This window comes from Glycine max, chromosome 12 (genome assembly GCF_000004515.6).
Source record: "Glycine max cultivar Williams 82 chromosome 12, Glycine_max_v4.0, whole genome shotgun sequence".
Classification (NCBI taxonomy): domain Eukaryota; kingdom Viridiplantae; phylum Streptophyta; class Magnoliopsida; order Fabales; family Fabaceae; genus Glycine; species Glycine max.
Window position 1 is genome coordinate 11,582,885 of NC_038248.2, and position 17,174 is coordinate 11,600,058.

Consider the following 17,174-nt stretch of genomic DNA (forward strand, 5'->3'; position numbering starts at 1 on the left):
GGTGGTTAAATAATATGTTAATGAAAAAAAAGTAAAATAAATAATTTATATTTTTTGCAAAATAAAATTTTCGTGTTTTCTACTCTAAGATCACATTTTAAAAAAGGACAAGTTCAAGAAAACAAAAAGATATTAATAAATATTAATGAAATGGTAGGAAAATGAAATTGTTTTTATCATTGATAAAAGGAAGATTAAGAACATTTGTGATTCTATTGGCTACTTAATTAGAAAAGATTGGTGGATGATTTAAATGGCTGCAATAGTACAAATACAGATGTGCAAATCATTCTGTCTAGGTGTAGGAAAATATTACACATTGCCCCAAATTCATTGATAAGTTTTGCAAGGAGACAAGCCAACAATGTTACTCACAAGTTAGCTAGAGCATCTATGTCTTTGATCATATTCCAAATTGTATTCAATATGTTATTTTGAATGAAATGAAATAGATCTTTTTGTCAAAAAAAATTGGAAAAGATTTTTAAGGAATAGTGTACCAAATTTAAAGAGGAAGAGAGGTTTGAAATTAGTTAAAGAATAAATAAATACAATAATAAATACATAAAAAAATGCATGATTTGAGTGAGTTGAGTGAAAGTAAGAAAGGGACAAATCAGTGAAACCGGTTACGCGACAAGGTTGATGCCAACTTATGTTTCGTATGCTATACAGCTCACGGTTCAAAAATAATATATTAAAATACACTATCTCAATTCAATTCTATAAAACATAGCTAAGTCTGTTTGAACCACAATCATTGTTTAAAGGTCCAAAAATTTGTTGCTCAAAAGTCAAAACGATTTATCCCACTGTTACTCTTTCTACTTTTGATCTCAAGCAGCACATCCTAGAATCATGGATGCTACACCATTAGATCGCCAAATACAAAAAGATCCAACCTTCTCATCTTCTTGTAGCTATCTTCTCTGCATTTTGAATCTGGAGACTGGTTTTGAAGATTGAGAACCAGAATCCTGTGAAGGTCAAATTCATGATTAACAGAGATTTATTAAATCAATGATGAAACTGCAAAGTATCATGTATAAAAACCATGTTTATAAAATCTTATTTATGGGAATACTACCCATATAAATCAGTAAATAAAATCTACCTGTGAAGAAGCTGAACTTTGTTGTCTTGTAGTTGGTTTTATATTCTCAGCATGCTCTATAATAGAGCCTGTAAAAGCCTGCAGAAAATATTTATTAGACAAAATTATCTGTTGCTGCTTGTTGCAGGGCATCAAGACTAATGAGTGTCAAATTTATGAAGTGTGAACACACCTTGCGACTGTCAAATGATGGTTGTGAAGTTTGGTGTCGAACCTGAAAAGCAAATAATTGTGCAGGTCAAGGACCAATTCTTCTGAAATTAAATGCTGTAAGGGGAAAGCACCCCAATAGGTTTCTGTCAAGTTCTTTGAAACATTATAAATTACTGTTCAAGAGTAATGATCAAAGCACTAATTCCTCCTTTTTGTTTCTTACTAAATTTCTAACATCAAATTATCAGTTATTGTTAATTCCTAACTCTAGCTTTCTCATTTAAAGCTTTTAACTTGACACACAAGTATCCTCCAATTAGATTGCAGTCTTGAGTCCTTGAGAGCAGTGTTATGCTATGGTTACAAACAAAAGTTAATACAACTCAAGTGTTGCCGATTTGTAACCTTGACAAATGGTGATACTGTTGATAACGTAGTGGAGCAGGCTCATAAGAAAGCAGGGAATTTTGGGATACCATGAGCCACTCTAGTATGTATTATTTAAGAGAAAAGAGAAGAATGAAACCTCAATACAGTTAGATAAATACAGAAAAACAATAAAGCTGCATGTTGCTTCCAAATAAAAAATAGACATTAATCTGTTGTCTCAAAACAAAGCAAGGCAGCATTTCCATTTGGTTCCAAGGCAGTATAAAACCACTTCGCAACAAGTAGAGAATTATGAGGGAAACTTCATCACAAGAACAGCATACCTCAGTTTTTGATGCCGTAGTTGCTTGAACTGACCTTTCTTTAGAACGAGCAGGAATCTTTTCACTAGGATCAATGTATTCTACAAAATTTTCCCTCTCTGATAGTTCATACCCAATGGAAAAATTAATTTTAGAATGGATACAAAACAGTCATAACTACAAAACGAGCAGACACAAAGAAATGAAATGTAAGTTGTTGAGGACTAACCTTTGACCCTAGATTCTACTGCCAGGCTAGCAAACTGCATTTTGAAAATTAGAATGCAAAAGCATGAATGTTTAGCTACTTAGTTACATAGCATACTAAACAACTTTAATGCTGAACTATGATAAAGGAAGATATCTTACATTCAACTGATCAGTTATATCTTCTTTACGATTCTGTTTTTTTGGAAGATCAGCTGTTATAATTTTATTATTAATCTGGTCCAGTAGTTCACTTTGATGAACATCCTGTTTGAGCAGTCATAGAAAATGAGTTATGAGACGATCACAGTCCATTGTGCTCATAGCCTCTAAACCAGATTTCAACAAAATAATCAAAGATATTACTTTTGAATTTTGGAGTTTGTTATCAATATGTTCCTGATATGATATATCATGGAAATCCCCAGTACTTTCATCATTTTGATCACTGTGATTGCCACTTTCTGCAGCAAGCTCTTCTTTTTCAAGTTCATCCATTATAGCCAGCATACGAGCATATTCCCCATCATCAGCTGTAGCATTTCCCAAATTAGGAGCCTCTTGCTGCAGATGACCTGAAAAAGGATATTAACATATCATCATTCAATATTTCGAAATTGCAAGCATATTTTACAAGTATGATCATTGGTTGGTGCATAGTTCTACTAACATATCAAATAAAGTTTGAACAAAAGAGACAATCTAATAAACACATACACAGCAGGAACTGTCAAGCTCAGAGAAAGTGTAAGCAAAACTGTGTGCTCTAGTGTAGAATTCTCATGCAAATATTGTTTTAATGCAAGCCAATATTTTTCCTAGAAATTAGCTAAAATACCATGCATATATCTAGCCTAATTAAAGAGAAAATTACAGATTTACAAAGACATGGACCCTTTACTTTAGACATCAGCTGCTATGCATGAATTTGCTTGTTTTTAAAGGACAAGAAAATCTTCCAATTAATTCAATTGAAGAAGGCAGCTATACTGGTCTCCAACACACAACACTGGAACAATGACAGAAAAGAAACAGGGATATGTATTTAACGTCTGCCTTTGTTTTTTCATGTTTTTCATCACACAATCATTGGACGCTGCTTTGACATCAGCAGACACAGATAACTATTATGCAACAAATTTTGGACTTTAAGATTTTCATTTTATGATTATAGTAAATTAATTACGGTTTTCTATTAAATGTGTCATGTGTCTAGCATCCTAGATGTGTCGAGTCCCATATCCTATTATTTTTAAAATGTGCCATGTCCCATATTTTGTATGCGCTCTTCTACTTAGAAAAAAGCATAAGATTATTCCGACACTACTATACTAAACATAGTTATAAACAGTTGTCTATTCACATAAAAAACATAGTTATAAACAGTTGTTATTCACATACATAACTGATTTGAAATATAAAAAATTACTTGAATAAACATATTGTTTGAAACTATAAGTAGCATCTGAAAGCTGACAGCTTGGAGAGAAGTGTAAAGAAGAGGGGAAAAAAAGTTGTAAGTAGCATTGTAATTTGTGTATCATATAATAAAAAAAAAAATTAGTGCTTAAAATGAAAGATAAAAAAATTTCAAATCTTCCACACAAATCCAAACAAAATATCTGCAAGCCCATCAAAATAATTAAATCATACATGCTAATGCCAACAAACGATAGTAGAATGTACAAATCAAAGTAAAGCTGAAATTTTATTTTTATTTGCTTGCCATAGTATACAATTACTGTTGTTTGAATAATCTTAATAAATTCAAAAATCTTAGACAAAAGACTTGAACTTATTTAGACTTTCCACCCTTCTCTCTGCCAGTTTCCATTTATTTATAATGAATGTCAACTATCATCTTGTATCAACCTTAAATCTAGGAAGAAAAAAAATACAAGGCTAGAACATGCCTGATTTAAATTCCCCTTCGTTAGAGTCTTTCTCCAGATAATCTTCCCTTATCTCCACAAGACCCTCCTGTTCCAAATTTAGCCACCACAGCAATTAATTTTTATAAAGTTCAAAAATGTTAATATCAAGTGCTAACAAAAGCATACAAAGACAAAAAACAGAATATCATAAAGAAATGTAGCATAGTGTGTGAATCAAAGGAAGCAATTAACATTAAGCTTGAACTTTGGTGACAAACTTTGGAAACACAGGGTTTTCGCTTAAGTATGAGTAAGTCAAAGTATATGCATTGCAATTTAGCAAGAGACAAGAGGAATATGATTCGAGAGTAAAAATGGGAGATGTCATACCACAAGTCTTTGAGTTTAAATATCTGGAATAATCATACATAATGATGGAAAAATTAACAAGGGTGTTACTATACAAGCAAGATGGCTAAAATGGAGAAAGGCATCAGGGGTTATTTGTGATCGCAAAGTACCTCCCAAACTCAAAGTTTTATCACATGGCTATACTTCCAACTATCTATATCGCATAGTAGTCAATAGTGGATAGTGGCATGGAGGGACCGCCCTCAAAAAATGTTATAGCTGAATAGCAGTAGCAGGATAACCCTTATTTTGATCCCTAAGTAGATTTATATTACATGATGTATATAATATATAATTATATATGCTGAAAAATAAAAAACACCTAAACTTAAAAACATTTTGATCAACTTTCACAACCAATATAGGTCCAATCCAAAACAGCAAGTAACAGCCAATCTCTATGTCCAAAACATTGAAATAACAGACAATCAGTATGTCAAAACTAGAAAAATAACAGCTAAGCACTATGCCCAAAACAGCAAACAATAAACAATAAACAGGAAAAAAAAAACTGAACCAAGAAGAAACATGGGTGCAGGTGTCTCCAAAAGGAAAAGGCGTGGTTAGGGTTCATGAGGTTGAACTTGGCACTGTAGAAGTGTCTACTGGAATTGTGTGTAGTTCAGCACACACTCATAACTCTTATTTATAATCAGAAATATTTACAAATAAGGGAAACTTACCCAATCTCTAATATTAAGGAAACTATTCTAATCTTGTAATCCCTAATGATTAGCTACTAGCTAAGATATGATTTTATTTAATAATCTTAACAGATCTCCACAATATCTGTAACAGGCACGAATGAGTTCAGTTTTGGGTTGGAGGCTCACGTGTGATCGAAAAGAATGAGGGGAGGGGTGAAAGGTTAAATGCTAAAACCTGTTTTTACGGTTTTAACCGTCATTAAAATAAAAGCCTTTAAAAGGCAAAAAACGACAATGTTTGGGTCGTCTCTTCCCCCCCCCCCCCCCCCCCCCCAAAAAACCCTGAAATGCAAATTGTGACTGCAATACTCACAAAACAACACATTTTAGTGCAATTTCACATGTTTTTGGCCTTGAAATGCAGCGTGACCACCACGACATCCAGGAACTGTGGGTTGCTCTGCTCCGCACTGGCGTCATAGCACCCCAACCCAATAGCATGATATTGAGTTCTATCCTACATGGTATGGTAGTGAATGTTGAGCTATAAAGGGACTTTCAATAAATTAAGGGTATAAAAGGAAATCAGTAATTAATACATTTGAAAATGGGTCTTTGCTTCTTATAATTAGAACAAAAAAATGCATGTAATAACTAACAACATAGTAATCTGTATTGGATATTGAACCTAATTCTACACACAGAAAACCAGGGTTAGTTCTGCAAGTGCTAACACTGTTAAAAACAAAAAAGCAAACACATTAGAGCACAATCCCGTGTTTCACGTGAAGCCATTCAATAACCATGTACAACAACCCTTAGAAAATTAAAAGAACAATGAATTCACAGAAATGTTTTTAAAACAAAACTAGACAAGACATTGGAACCAGTCAAACCCTGAATCCATTATGTTTTGAGTTTGAATATCACATAACTCTACCAAAAATTTAAAGTAATATTTAGACAAACTTCTGCATAAACATTTATCAGGAAGAAAACAAAGTAAAATAAATTGAGCTTCTCTCATAAGCGAAAACCAACTTACGCACTTAACTTCTCTCATCTAACTTGTTCAAAAGCTGAGGTGGATATGTTGATTTTAACCTACAAGGGAAGCTCAACTCATTTTAACTTCTTATTTTCATCTCAAGTGTTTAAGAAAAAGTTTATCCAAACACAACCTAACAGATTAAACCAATCAAACTATGACCCAGGATCCTCTCTAGCTCAATTTCGAAAACATTGATCGACAAATTCATAACATATTATTTTCAAAACAGAACACAGATGTCAATGTCAAAAATCAAAATTGCCTCAAAACAAATCACATTCAAACTTATCATTAAAGTGGAAAGAGTAAACAAAACAAAAAAGAAGTGAACCCTAACCGCTACTTGAGAAGCTGTGGCATTGAAAAATGAAGCCTCTGCTTCAAGGTCCTTGATATTGGCCTCAAGAGAATCAACCTGCGAATCCAAGGACTTCCCTCTTCGCTGCAAAATCTCAACGGTTTGCTTTGAAGTTCTCTCAGCATAATACCCTTCTCCCAAAAGAACCTAGCAACCAAAACAAAACAAAACCTCTTGACGCTGAGAAAATGCACACTCAATCAAAGAATTGAAGGGAAGAAAGCGCGTACCAGGAACTCATTGGTGTGAATCAAACGACCTGGGAAGAACGCTGCTTTCCCAAACGGAACCTAAACACCCACTACCGAGTTAATGAACGTGAAAGTTGAAATGTGTGAAAAAGGAGGGTTTGTTTGTTGGTTACCATGATGTCGTGGGAGAGCTGTTCGGGGAGCTTGTGGACGAGGTTGATGAGGCTGTTGTTGTCGGTGGCGAAACCTCGTAGGCGGTCGAGCTCGCTCTGCTTGTCGGCAATGGTGTCTTCGACGCGCTTGGCCGCCCTTTGCGCCTCCTCTACTGGGAAGAGGGAGGCGAGTGAGGTCACAGACCCCTTCTTCGTTGATTCATCCATTTTCCCTCCCCTAATAATCAAACCTAATTTATTCTATTTTTTTCCAAATTCAAATAATGTTATTGTCAATGATCTTTTTAATTTCTAGCACACACTGCAGCAAAGGAATTTCATTGATGCAAAGAAAAGCACAGGATGCTTGCAATTAAACCTTTTCGACATACAAATAGCTATAAAATAAACAAAGATCAGTAGAAGACACTTACTTGGGACCTTCCCACGCGACGGCTGTGCCTTCGACGCTCTCAGCTTTTAAAAACTATGGTTCTCGGAGGAATTGCTTCCCGTTACCTATTGTCTAATTTTAAAAAAATATGAAAATTTAAATATTTATTAAAATATGATTTATTATTATTAGGACTTCATTAATTTTCTATTCTAGATAATTCGAATTCTAACGTTATTTGACTTTAATTTATTGTATGTGAATTTTTATGTTTATTTTTTGTTTATAATATTATTTTTCTACTATTTTAGATATAGACTATTATAATATTATTACAGTAATATTTTTTTTATTTAATTTACTATCATATTATAATAATTATTTACAATAATTATTATAATATTTATTGATAGTATTAAGACAAAAACTATATGATTTAAAAATATTGTTAGTGATAAATAATAAAAATGAAATACCAAATTTTTATAAACGGTAATTTAAAAATATAGATTTCAATGTTGATAATAATGCTTATCAAAAGTATTAAAAGGTAAAACAATATTACAAGAACACCACCTGGACTTTCAAAGAGAATATTTTTAACTTCCTAGGCGCTTGGGAAAAGGGAAATATTTGGATTTGTCATGCATGGTCGGAAAGAAGAGGAAGACCATCTTTAACTACTAGAAAGATAGAATCTCAAAGACAATAACTCATTGGTCAAGTAAGTATCTCTCCAAGGCAGGTACAGAAGTCCTTACTAGGTCGGTCACTAGCCCAAGTTATCTCATCTTGTTGCATGAGTGCATTTTTGCTTCTTGAATCTTTGGGTGATAAGATTCAAAAGATGCTAAATTCCTTCTGGTGGGACACTAATAAAAATAATTCAAAGAGCATTCATTGTCTTAACTAGGATCGTCTGAGTATGAGGAAGGAGTACAAAGGTATGGATTTTCGTCATTTTTACTACTTTAATCTGGTCATGCTAGGAAAACAAGGTTGAAAATCACTTTTCGAACAAGATGTTAGTGTAACTAAAGTCTTCAAAGTTAAATATTTCTCAAATGATGACTTTTTGCAAGCGAAATTGGGTTACAACCCAAACTTCACATGATGTGACATCTATTCTTCACGGGTGGTCAAACATGGCATGAGATAGTGTTTGGGGAATGGCCAAAAAATAAATGCTTAGAATGATCCATGGTTGAGGACAATTGATAATTCCTATATCCAAAGTGTGCCTATCAAAGGTTTAGAGGACCTCCAAGTATGTGAGCTCATAGATCATAATACTAATGTTGGCGTCAAAAATATTCTTCATGATATCTTCGATGATCAAGATATTGTTGCCATACAAGCATTGGTAATTCATTTCGCTCAATGTAAAAAAAATTGATATGGAAATTTACCAAAGATGGTAATTACTCAGTGAAGTGGGCTTATTACCACACCATGGAATCCCTTATTAATAATCACGAGTTGAGAACCCCTAGAGATTGAAAGCACTTAAAGCATCTTTAATCCCAGATCTTGAGCAAGGATCTTGAACTCAAGATTTGGTCTTCTCCAGATCTTCCACTATAGGATGAAGCAAGATCTTCAGCATGGAGAATGAGATCTTTTACAAGATCCCTGAAGATCTGCACATTTATCAAAAAAAAATACTCTCTCTCCTTAACAACAAAACATGGGAGAAAGAACTACCAACAAAAGGAGATGAAGAAGAAGAAAGGAAAACAAACAAAAAAAACAATAAAAAAACAAACCAAAAATAGGCATACCGGTAGAAGGGGTGGGCCACGTGAAGGTTCAAAAAGGGGAAGGGGGTCGCGGTGGAGGGGAGAGGGAAGGGAGAACGGGGTGGATCGTAGCGGAGGGGAATGGGGAAAGGGGAAGGGGTGGGCCGCAGCAGAGGAAGAAGAAGAAGAAGAAGAAGAAGAAGAAGAAGAAGAAGGACAACGTGAGAGGAGAGAAAGCAAAGGGGAAGGAGAAAAGAAAAAGAAGAAAAAGAGAATGAATGAGGAGAAGGAGGAAGGAGAAAAGAAAAAGAGAACACATAAGGAAAGGAAGGAAGAAATACAAAAGCAAAGGAGCACAGTGAACATTACTGTGTACACAGTGACCGTTGTGATGCAAAAAAAATGTTGTTACAAACATAAAATCCTATAAATTGGTTCAATACACAAAATTTGTACATACAATTTTCATTCTCATTCTTCATTTGTCAATCTCAATTCTCTAATCTCAATCTTAGTTATTTTATGTGCGAAATGGATCCAAATCAATTTGATTGACAAGCTTATATAAATTTTTTACAAAATTACCACATACCTCCTTTAACCCAAAATTCACAAAATCATCCTCTTGTTTTCTCCTTCCTTTTTTACCACCACCACCACCAAATTGTTTTATGCCAAACACTCAAACCCCTTCCACCGTAAATCCTCAAAGTTCTCAAACATTTCCTTCAATCCCACCAAACAATCCCACCATGGTTTCAAATGATGAAGTTGGTTTGCAATTTCCATAATTTTATACCCAAATTAGGTTAGAAGAGAACGTCGTTGAGGAAATAGGTAGGTCTTCTACAAAAAGGAAGCCTCAAGTTGCCTTTGCAATTGAAGAAGATACAAACCTCATTAGTTTAAGGCTTAACATCTAAACCGATCCAATTGTTGGTGTTGGTCAAGCAAAAGAAGCGCTTTGGTTGAGAGTCACGAAAAATTAAAACAAATTTCGAGGTGAACTCGTGAAAGAGCAGTAAGTCCACTGAAATCACGATGACAAAAAATTAATTTGGGCATGCAAAAGTTCAAGGGTCATTATAGGCAAGCGATATCATTAAAGAAAAGTGGTTGCATGGATAATGATGTCACGTTTCATGCATATGCCATTTGGAAGGAAGACAAAGGGAGCGATTTTGGTTTGGAACATGTTTGCCAACTTCTGAAAGATCAACTGAAATGGTCATATCTATTTACGGAAAATTGCTCTAAAAGGATGAAGATTTTCGCATCTAGGGCATATTCATCGTCAACTAATCCAGAAACACCGATCGAAGATTCTGAAGCTGACACATCATCTCCAATTGTCCTTCCAATGGGGCAAAAGGCAACCAAAAGGAAGAGCATTGGAAAGGAATATGAACATCTACCAATCCATTAGACTTGACTAGTGTGGAGGAAGCAATGAGGGAAAAAAATGTTCTCAACGCCAAATTAGCAGTCTTAAGGGAGAAAGAATTGGAAAAAGAGTACTACGATATTCTAATGAAGGACACATCTACAATGTTCGAAACTCCACTCGAAGACCATCAAGCATTTTGTAAAATAATTAGGTGTAAACTAGGTATGTAGTATTAATTTGTTAGGCAGTTTTAATTTGTTGTAATCATCTTTTAATTTGTATTTTTAGGAATTGTGTTTGACTTGTCTTTTTTTTTAATTTGTAACTGTATTTTAATTTGTTCATTTTTTATTTGCGAAACTTGACCGTTATAAAACTAGTTGTTATGAAACTAGCTAATGCATAAGTAGTCGTTATGAAACTAACAGTTCTAAAACTAGTCGTTATGAAACTAGCCATTATAAAACTAGTTGTTGCAAAACTAACTATTGTATAATTTTCTATTTAATTGTTCAATTCTCATTCATTGTTGTACGTCTCCTTCAAACAATATTCTTCAGCAGAGTTTGGAAACAAATTATTTATGAAACACTTGACGACGATAATGATGAACAAATCATAGGCTACTTACGTGCAATGTAGCAACAAGGAGGCAACAACAGCCAACACAGAAGGCCTAGAAAAGTCATTAATTGCATTCGTGAAGATGAACATCTACAACTGAAGAATGACTACTCCTCAAAAAATTTGGCATACACAAAGACTCAATTTCGATGTAAGTTCTAAATGCGGTGACAATTATTCATTCGAATTGTCAACGCTCTTAGTAATTACGATCAGTATTTCCAAATGAGGCCTAATGTTGTTGGTAGAATGGGTATTTCTTCATTGCAGAAGTGCACTACAACTATTCATATACTAGCATACAGATCACTTGTTGATTATGTGGATGAGTACTTTAGAATTAGTGAATGCACTACAACTCAATGCTTACAAAAATTTGTAAGGGTTCCAATGAGATATTTGGACAAAAGTACTTGAGAAGACCCAACAATAATGACATCAACCGCCTACTACAAATTGGATATGCATGAAGGTTTCCAGGTATGTTAGGTTCTATTATGCATTGGAAATGAAAAAACTGTCCAGTTGCATGATGGGGCCAATATCGTAGAGGTGATCATCGCAAACCCACAATAATACTTGAAGTCGTCGCTTCACAAGACTTGTGGATTTGACATGCATATTTTTGGAGTTACAAGTTCAAACAATGACATTAATGTGTTAAACCAATAGCTTGTGTTTGATGACGTTTTGCAAGGCTGAGCTCCTCCAGCATAATTTACAATTAATGAAACTCTATATAATATGTGGTACTATCTTGCAGATGATATTTATCCTGATTGAGTCACATTTATGAAGACCATATGATAACTGTAAAATTTGGGTTTAATTAATAGTCAATTTTGACTAAGAATGATTAGAATTCTTTTACTTTATCGTTGTTTTTAATGAAATAATGAGGAATTTAATATCATTGTAATTTTTTTACCAACAGGATTCAAAAGAAGAAAATTACAAGAGCTTTGGAAGAAAATTGATGCAAAAACTTGAAGAAAAAGCCTTTGAAAAAAAAAGTTGAAGATTGGGATATCTTACTTAGCGCACAAGACATGTCCAACGTGTCGCCTAGCTTAACGGCCAACCCAAACTTAGCGCGAAGAAGCCCAAAGGCGCGCTTAGCATGAATCCTGTGCTAAACGCGTGATTATCGTCATACTCGCTAAACCTAGAAGGCCCGTTTAGCGCGAGGTCGCGTAAATTTTAAGCCACCTTAGGCCTATAAAAGGAGTAGGAAGTAAAGGAGAAAGACACATTGTTGAAGCCTATCAACAAGTGTACCAATTTGCACAAGTAGTATATAAAACGGTAAGACCGAGTATCGTATCTACGAGGAATTTGTTTCACCTAGATTATATATATTCAGTATGTAAACACTTTTTAACTTGAAAATAAAATAAAGATTCAATGATGGATAAGTTTTCTGCAATGTGTTAAACTACTTAGACAATGGCAAAATAAACTCAAAGCTGTAAAAATGTGATAAATATCAAGATAAAAGCGTCGGGGAGCTTTGTACTGAACTTTCTCTTGCCGTATAAAAGGTTTTTCTCTATTTAATGTTATTCTAGCACTCTTGCACCGAGTAAATACTCAGACCATGATTCCTCACAAGAATGAGTCTAACTCTCTTAGCTTTTGTTCTTGATTCCTTAATAAACTCGTTTTAAAAGAGTTGCAATAAGCATATAGTGCAAAACATACTAGATTACTGCATTCTATTCCTAGATACAGAGGCCTCTAGCTTGCTCTATCAATTTCTAAGGTTTTAAAGCATTTTCCAACACTAAAAAGCCTAACTAAACATACAAATGGGTGATCAAGCGACAAACATGTAAAATAAATACAGATAGAAGCAAAGAACACCAGAAAATAACATTTAATATATAGTTAGAAGTTTACATCAAGATTTTTTAGTAGATTACTCCCCAACAAAGAAGTTCTAGCCTTCCATTACAAGAAAAGCTTCATACAAACAAGAAAAGGAATATTTTTGGTGAAAAAAAATGGAAAAAGGTGAAGAAGAATGTCTTTTCTCCAGCCTCTCTGCCTTCTTCTATCTGTTTTCACGTAGCAATGGCTTGGTCTAGACTTAGTGACCTTTGGTTTCCCACCAACTCAGTGTTTTAAAGGCTCTTGGACTTCCCAGTACACGAAGGCTCGCTCAACGAGTGAAAGTAAGTGAAAATCTGATAAGCAAGCTTGGGCACGCTAAGCGTGAGAAGAGACAACATCCTCATTGGGCGGGCTGCCTGCGCGCTGAGCGCGCTAATCTCTAACGTATCATCTTCTAGGATTTTGCATCCGCTAAGCGAGCTGGCTGCCTCACTAAGCGAGTTCATCAGCAATTTTTTACACCTTCTCTTCTTTAGCCTACAAACTGAGTGGAATTTAGCATTAGATCACAAAAATGGAGTTTCTACTCTATAAATTCACACAAGAATGAAAATATTTACAATTTCCACAAAAAGAACCATAAATTGGAGGTACATTGCTATTTTCTTACAAATTTTCAATGCACTAAGAACTCATGAATAGCAATTAACACACATCGAGACTCAAAACTCTCTAATGAATGCATCCAAAGACTGAGTATCTCAAATAGGGGAAACCCTCTTTCTATATCCATTACCCCTTCTCATTCTCTATTCATCCCTCTTCTTCTTCTATCCCATCAACCCCTAAAGTGTAAAGTCTCTCATGACTATGAGAGGCTAAACCCCATTGTTGGGAGCCTGGCAAACCAACCTCTTTTAATGTAACTCTTCTTTACTGTCTATTTAATGCAATTATTTATTGTTCTTTTATGTGTTTTATTGTTGTTGATTGTGGTCTGATCATCCATACTCATGCATTTTTTAGGAAGTAATGCATTGAAAAATGATTATTTTCTAAAGAAATGGGAAAGGATATCTAAATAAAATCATTGTTAGGGATAGAGTGGTGTTTGTTTAGCCTATTTCATGCATCTTTATTCTTAATGCGATTTACTTTTTTTATCTTTGCAAAGGAATTTGAGCGATAAAATAAATAAATTAGGCTCTTCATGTGGGAAACGAAAGATAAAGTATCATAGTAGATGTGGGTGGAAACTGGAATAACATTAGATAGAGAAAAATTATTAAAGTTACATCACAGGTAGTTTTGGCATGCTAGCCCCAACACATTTTAAATTTTGAATTTATCTTTAAGCATTCAAACATATTATCATTATCTTTATCTTCTACTTTTCTTATCTTTTATCTTAAAATCTCTTATTTATTTTATCTTCTACTTTTTTATCTTTAAATCTCTTATTTCTTTAAATTTTTATCTCATCTCCTACCTCTCTTTATCTTCAATCTTAAATTTCTTATCTCTTACTTTCTTTAAATTTTACATCTATAATTTCTTACCTCTTTTACTCTTCTCTTGCTTAAATATTGGGATATACACCAACTCAAGTCTATGGATTCGATACTCGGACTTTCGATTAACTTTGTAACATGTGATAATTTGGTGCACTTGCCAATGAGTTAACACAGTATCAATGCTACAAGGTCTCAAAAGAAAATTATTTGAAAAATGTTAAGAAGTAGTGAGAAAGGATTTGGAACAAGCATTTGGTGTGCTCAAATCTCGATTTGGAATTATATGGGGTCCATCGCGTGTTTGGAACATGGATACAATAAAGAACATAATGTTAACAAACATTATATTTCATAGCATGATTGCCGAAGACGAACGAGATACATTCAATGGTAATGTCGATGTTGATTATGATCATGTAGATAATGACATTTCGTGTTATGCATACAAGAGAAATTCATCAACAACTTCAAGCAGACTTGGTGGTGGAACATATTTGAGAATATTACAGTCACAATAATAATGAAATTTGATTTTTCTCTGACATTAATGTGTTGCATTTTTTTATTATCAAATTTATGGATTTTTTTATTTGTTTAACATTTAGTCATAAATAAAAATTAAATTTATGCTCATTTTTCTATTTTTTAATATTTATAAATTTTTTCCTTTCATGTTTTGTTAAATTTAATTACTTAATTAATTATATTTAATTTAGTAAATATTTAAATAAAATATTTAAAAGTGAAATCCATATGGAACCTACAAAAAGTCTTAAAGTGTATAATGTGAGAGACCTAACTCAACCTCAAAAGTTAACTCAAGGGGTGAGGGTTGCCCTTCACTTATATATTCTAATGTGGAATTACTTTTAGTCGACGTGGGACTTGGACTATTTCTAACAAAAAATTATCTAAGATCCCAAAATGAGATTTATCACTAAAGAAAAAAACGAGAAAGATCTTCAATCCCACTTGATATTGTGGAGTCCAGAACAAATATATAAGATTTTAATTTAGGACAAACCACTGGAGATGCTCTTATGTTACTTGAAAATTCCACATAAAATAACAATTTTTTTATGGAAGTGATTGCAGGATTGTCTCCCAACCATGATGAGATTGATAACTGAAGGAGTCCAATGTCCCATGACTTGTCCTCATTGTAATACTGACCATGAATCTACTTGGCACGCCTTCTTAGGATGCCCCAATGTTGTTTGCGTATCGACTCTATCTAGCTGTTGGAATCAAATTAGCTTTATGATTGAAAATGCTTTGAATTTGAAGGATCGCGCCATCTGCATTCTAACATCTCTGAGTGAAGCCCAACAAGTAAACTTTATTGCCCTACGGCGTTTATGGAAAAGGCGATGTTGAAGATATACTTTTGTAACTGCATAATATTTTATTTTTCAATTTTTAAAATAGGATTTAGTAAATAAGTTGATTTCCTATATTTTAGGAGTAAGACAGTTTTAATGGATTAGCCTAGTCAATAAGTGGTTCCTATCTTTAAGGAGCAAGTTAGTTTTAATATTCTGTTTTGCTAATATCTTGTTATCTAATTAGTTTATCTTTTGTTATTTATTGTATCGTTGCTGAGAACAATTTGAATTAGAATAGAATAATTCTATTTCCTCCGCATACGTATTGTCTCTCTTCTCTCCTCTCTTTTTTATAATTTTCTCTAGAAAACCAACAATTGGTATCGAGAGCCTTATTCTTATGGGACCTGTACCATGGAAGGTGAAGCAAAATTTTCCCACATAACTCTTCCAATCTTTGATGGAGAGAATTATGATCTTTGGGAAGTGAAAATGCAATCCTACATGGAGTCTTTGGATTTATGGGATGCTGTGGAAGAGGATTATGAAATATATCCGCTGCTTGAAAATCCCACCATGGCCCAAATTAAAAATCACAAGGAAAGAAAGATGAAAAAGGCAAAGGCGAGGTCATGTTTGTTCACTGGTGTTTCACAAATGATATTCATCAGAATCATGACTCTTAAATCACCCAAAGCAATTTGGGATTATCTGAAAGAGGAATACGTTGGAGATGATAGAATACGAAGTATGCAAGTGCTGAATTTAAGGAGGGAATTTGAGCTTCAAAGGGTGGAAGAGTCAGATACAATCAAAGAATACTCAAACAAATTGTTGGGTATTGCCAACAAGATAAAGTTGTTGGGAAGTGATTTTGCTTATTCGAGAATTGTAGAGAAAATTTTGGTAACGGTGCTAGAGAGGTATGAAGCATCTATAGCTTCATTGGAGAACACAAAGGATCTGTCGAAAATCACATTGGCAGAAGTGCTACATGCCCTGCAAGCTCAAGAGCAGCGAAGGTTGATGAGGCAAGATCGTGTTGTCGAAGGTGCTTTGCCCGCCAAACATCATGAAGTTGATGAAAGCAAAAAGGATTTTTTCAAAAAGAATCAACCAGCAAGCAGCGAAAATAGTGCAAACAACCAAAACAAAGGTAAGGATAAAAATAAAAATTATCCACCTTGTCAGCATTGCGGAAAATTGGGTCACCCACCATACAAATGTTGGAAACGGCCAGACGCAAAGTGCAACAAGTGCAATCAGCTTGGACATGAAGCTATAATTTGTAAAAGCAAATTTCAGTAGCAAGAAGCCGATGCCCAAGTTGTTGAGCAGGAGGAAGAAGATTATATTTTTGCTGCAACATGTTATTCGATGTGGAGTAGTTCTAAATGTTGGTTGATTGATAGTGGTTGTACGAACCACATGACATATGATAAGACTCTATTCAAGGATTTGAAGCCAACTAATGTCTCAAAGGTCAGAATTGGGAATGGTGGCTATAT

General features: G+C 34.1%; 2 protein-coding genes across 3 annotated transcripts; one reads left to right on the top strand and one right to left on the bottom strand.

Annotated features, from left to right (window-relative positions):
* Positions 1–695: 695 nt before the first annotated feature.
* Positions 696–7,371, bottom strand: LOC100781544 (RNA polymerase II subunit 5-mediating protein homolog). 2 transcript variants are annotated; one of them, XM_006592378.3, is made up of 12 exons: positions 7,285–7,371; positions 6,872–7,111; positions 6,738–6,797; positions 6,487–6,654; positions 4,080–4,146; positions 2,533–2,741; positions 2,329–2,433; positions 2,189–2,222; positions 1,981–2,078; positions 1,287–1,328; positions 1,115–1,192; positions 696–977 (listed from the first exon to the last, which is right to left on the bottom strand). In XM_006592378.3, exons 2-12 carry the CDS (start codon positions 7,076–7,078, stop codon positions 921–923), a joined length of 1,125 nt encoding a protein of 374 aa, XP_006592441.1. In that variant the 5' UTR covers positions 7,079–7,111; positions 7,285–7,371; the 3' UTR covers positions 696–920. The 2 variants fall into 2 exon arrangements, with proteins under 2 accessions (XP_006592441.1, XP_003540925.1); XM_003540877.5 differs by having other exon boundaries at positions 6,872–7,088; positions 7,285–7,357.
* Positions 7,372–16,080: 8,709 nt separating this feature from the next.
* On the top strand, positions 16,081–16,974 carry LOC100782091 (uncharacterized). The gene has a single exon (XM_006593025.1). The coding sequence runs from the start codon at positions 16,081–16,083 to the stop codon at positions 16,972–16,974; it is 894 nt and encodes a 297-aa protein (XP_006593088.1).
* The last annotated feature ends 200 nt before the right edge of the window (positions 16,975–17,174 follow it).

Bases quoted from the DNA above. Each gene is read 5' to 3' on its own strand.
- LOC100781544 (XM_006592378.3), bottom strand. From the start codon at position 7,078: ATGGATGAATCAACGAAGAAGGGGTCTGTGACCTCACTCGCCTCCCTC. The intron at 2,742-4,079 runs GCATGTTCTAGC...ATCCTTTTTCAG, and splicing joins CGAAGGGGAATTTAAATCAG to GTCATCTGCAGCAAGAGGCT. The intron at 1,193-1,286 runs GTGTGTTCACAC...TATTTTCTGCAG, and splicing joins CATCATTTGACAGTCGCAAG to GCTTTTACAGGCTCTATTAT.
- LOC100782091 (XM_006593025.1), top strand. From the start codon at position 16,081: ATGGAAGGTGAAGCAAAATTTTCCCACATAACTCTTCCAATCTTTGAT.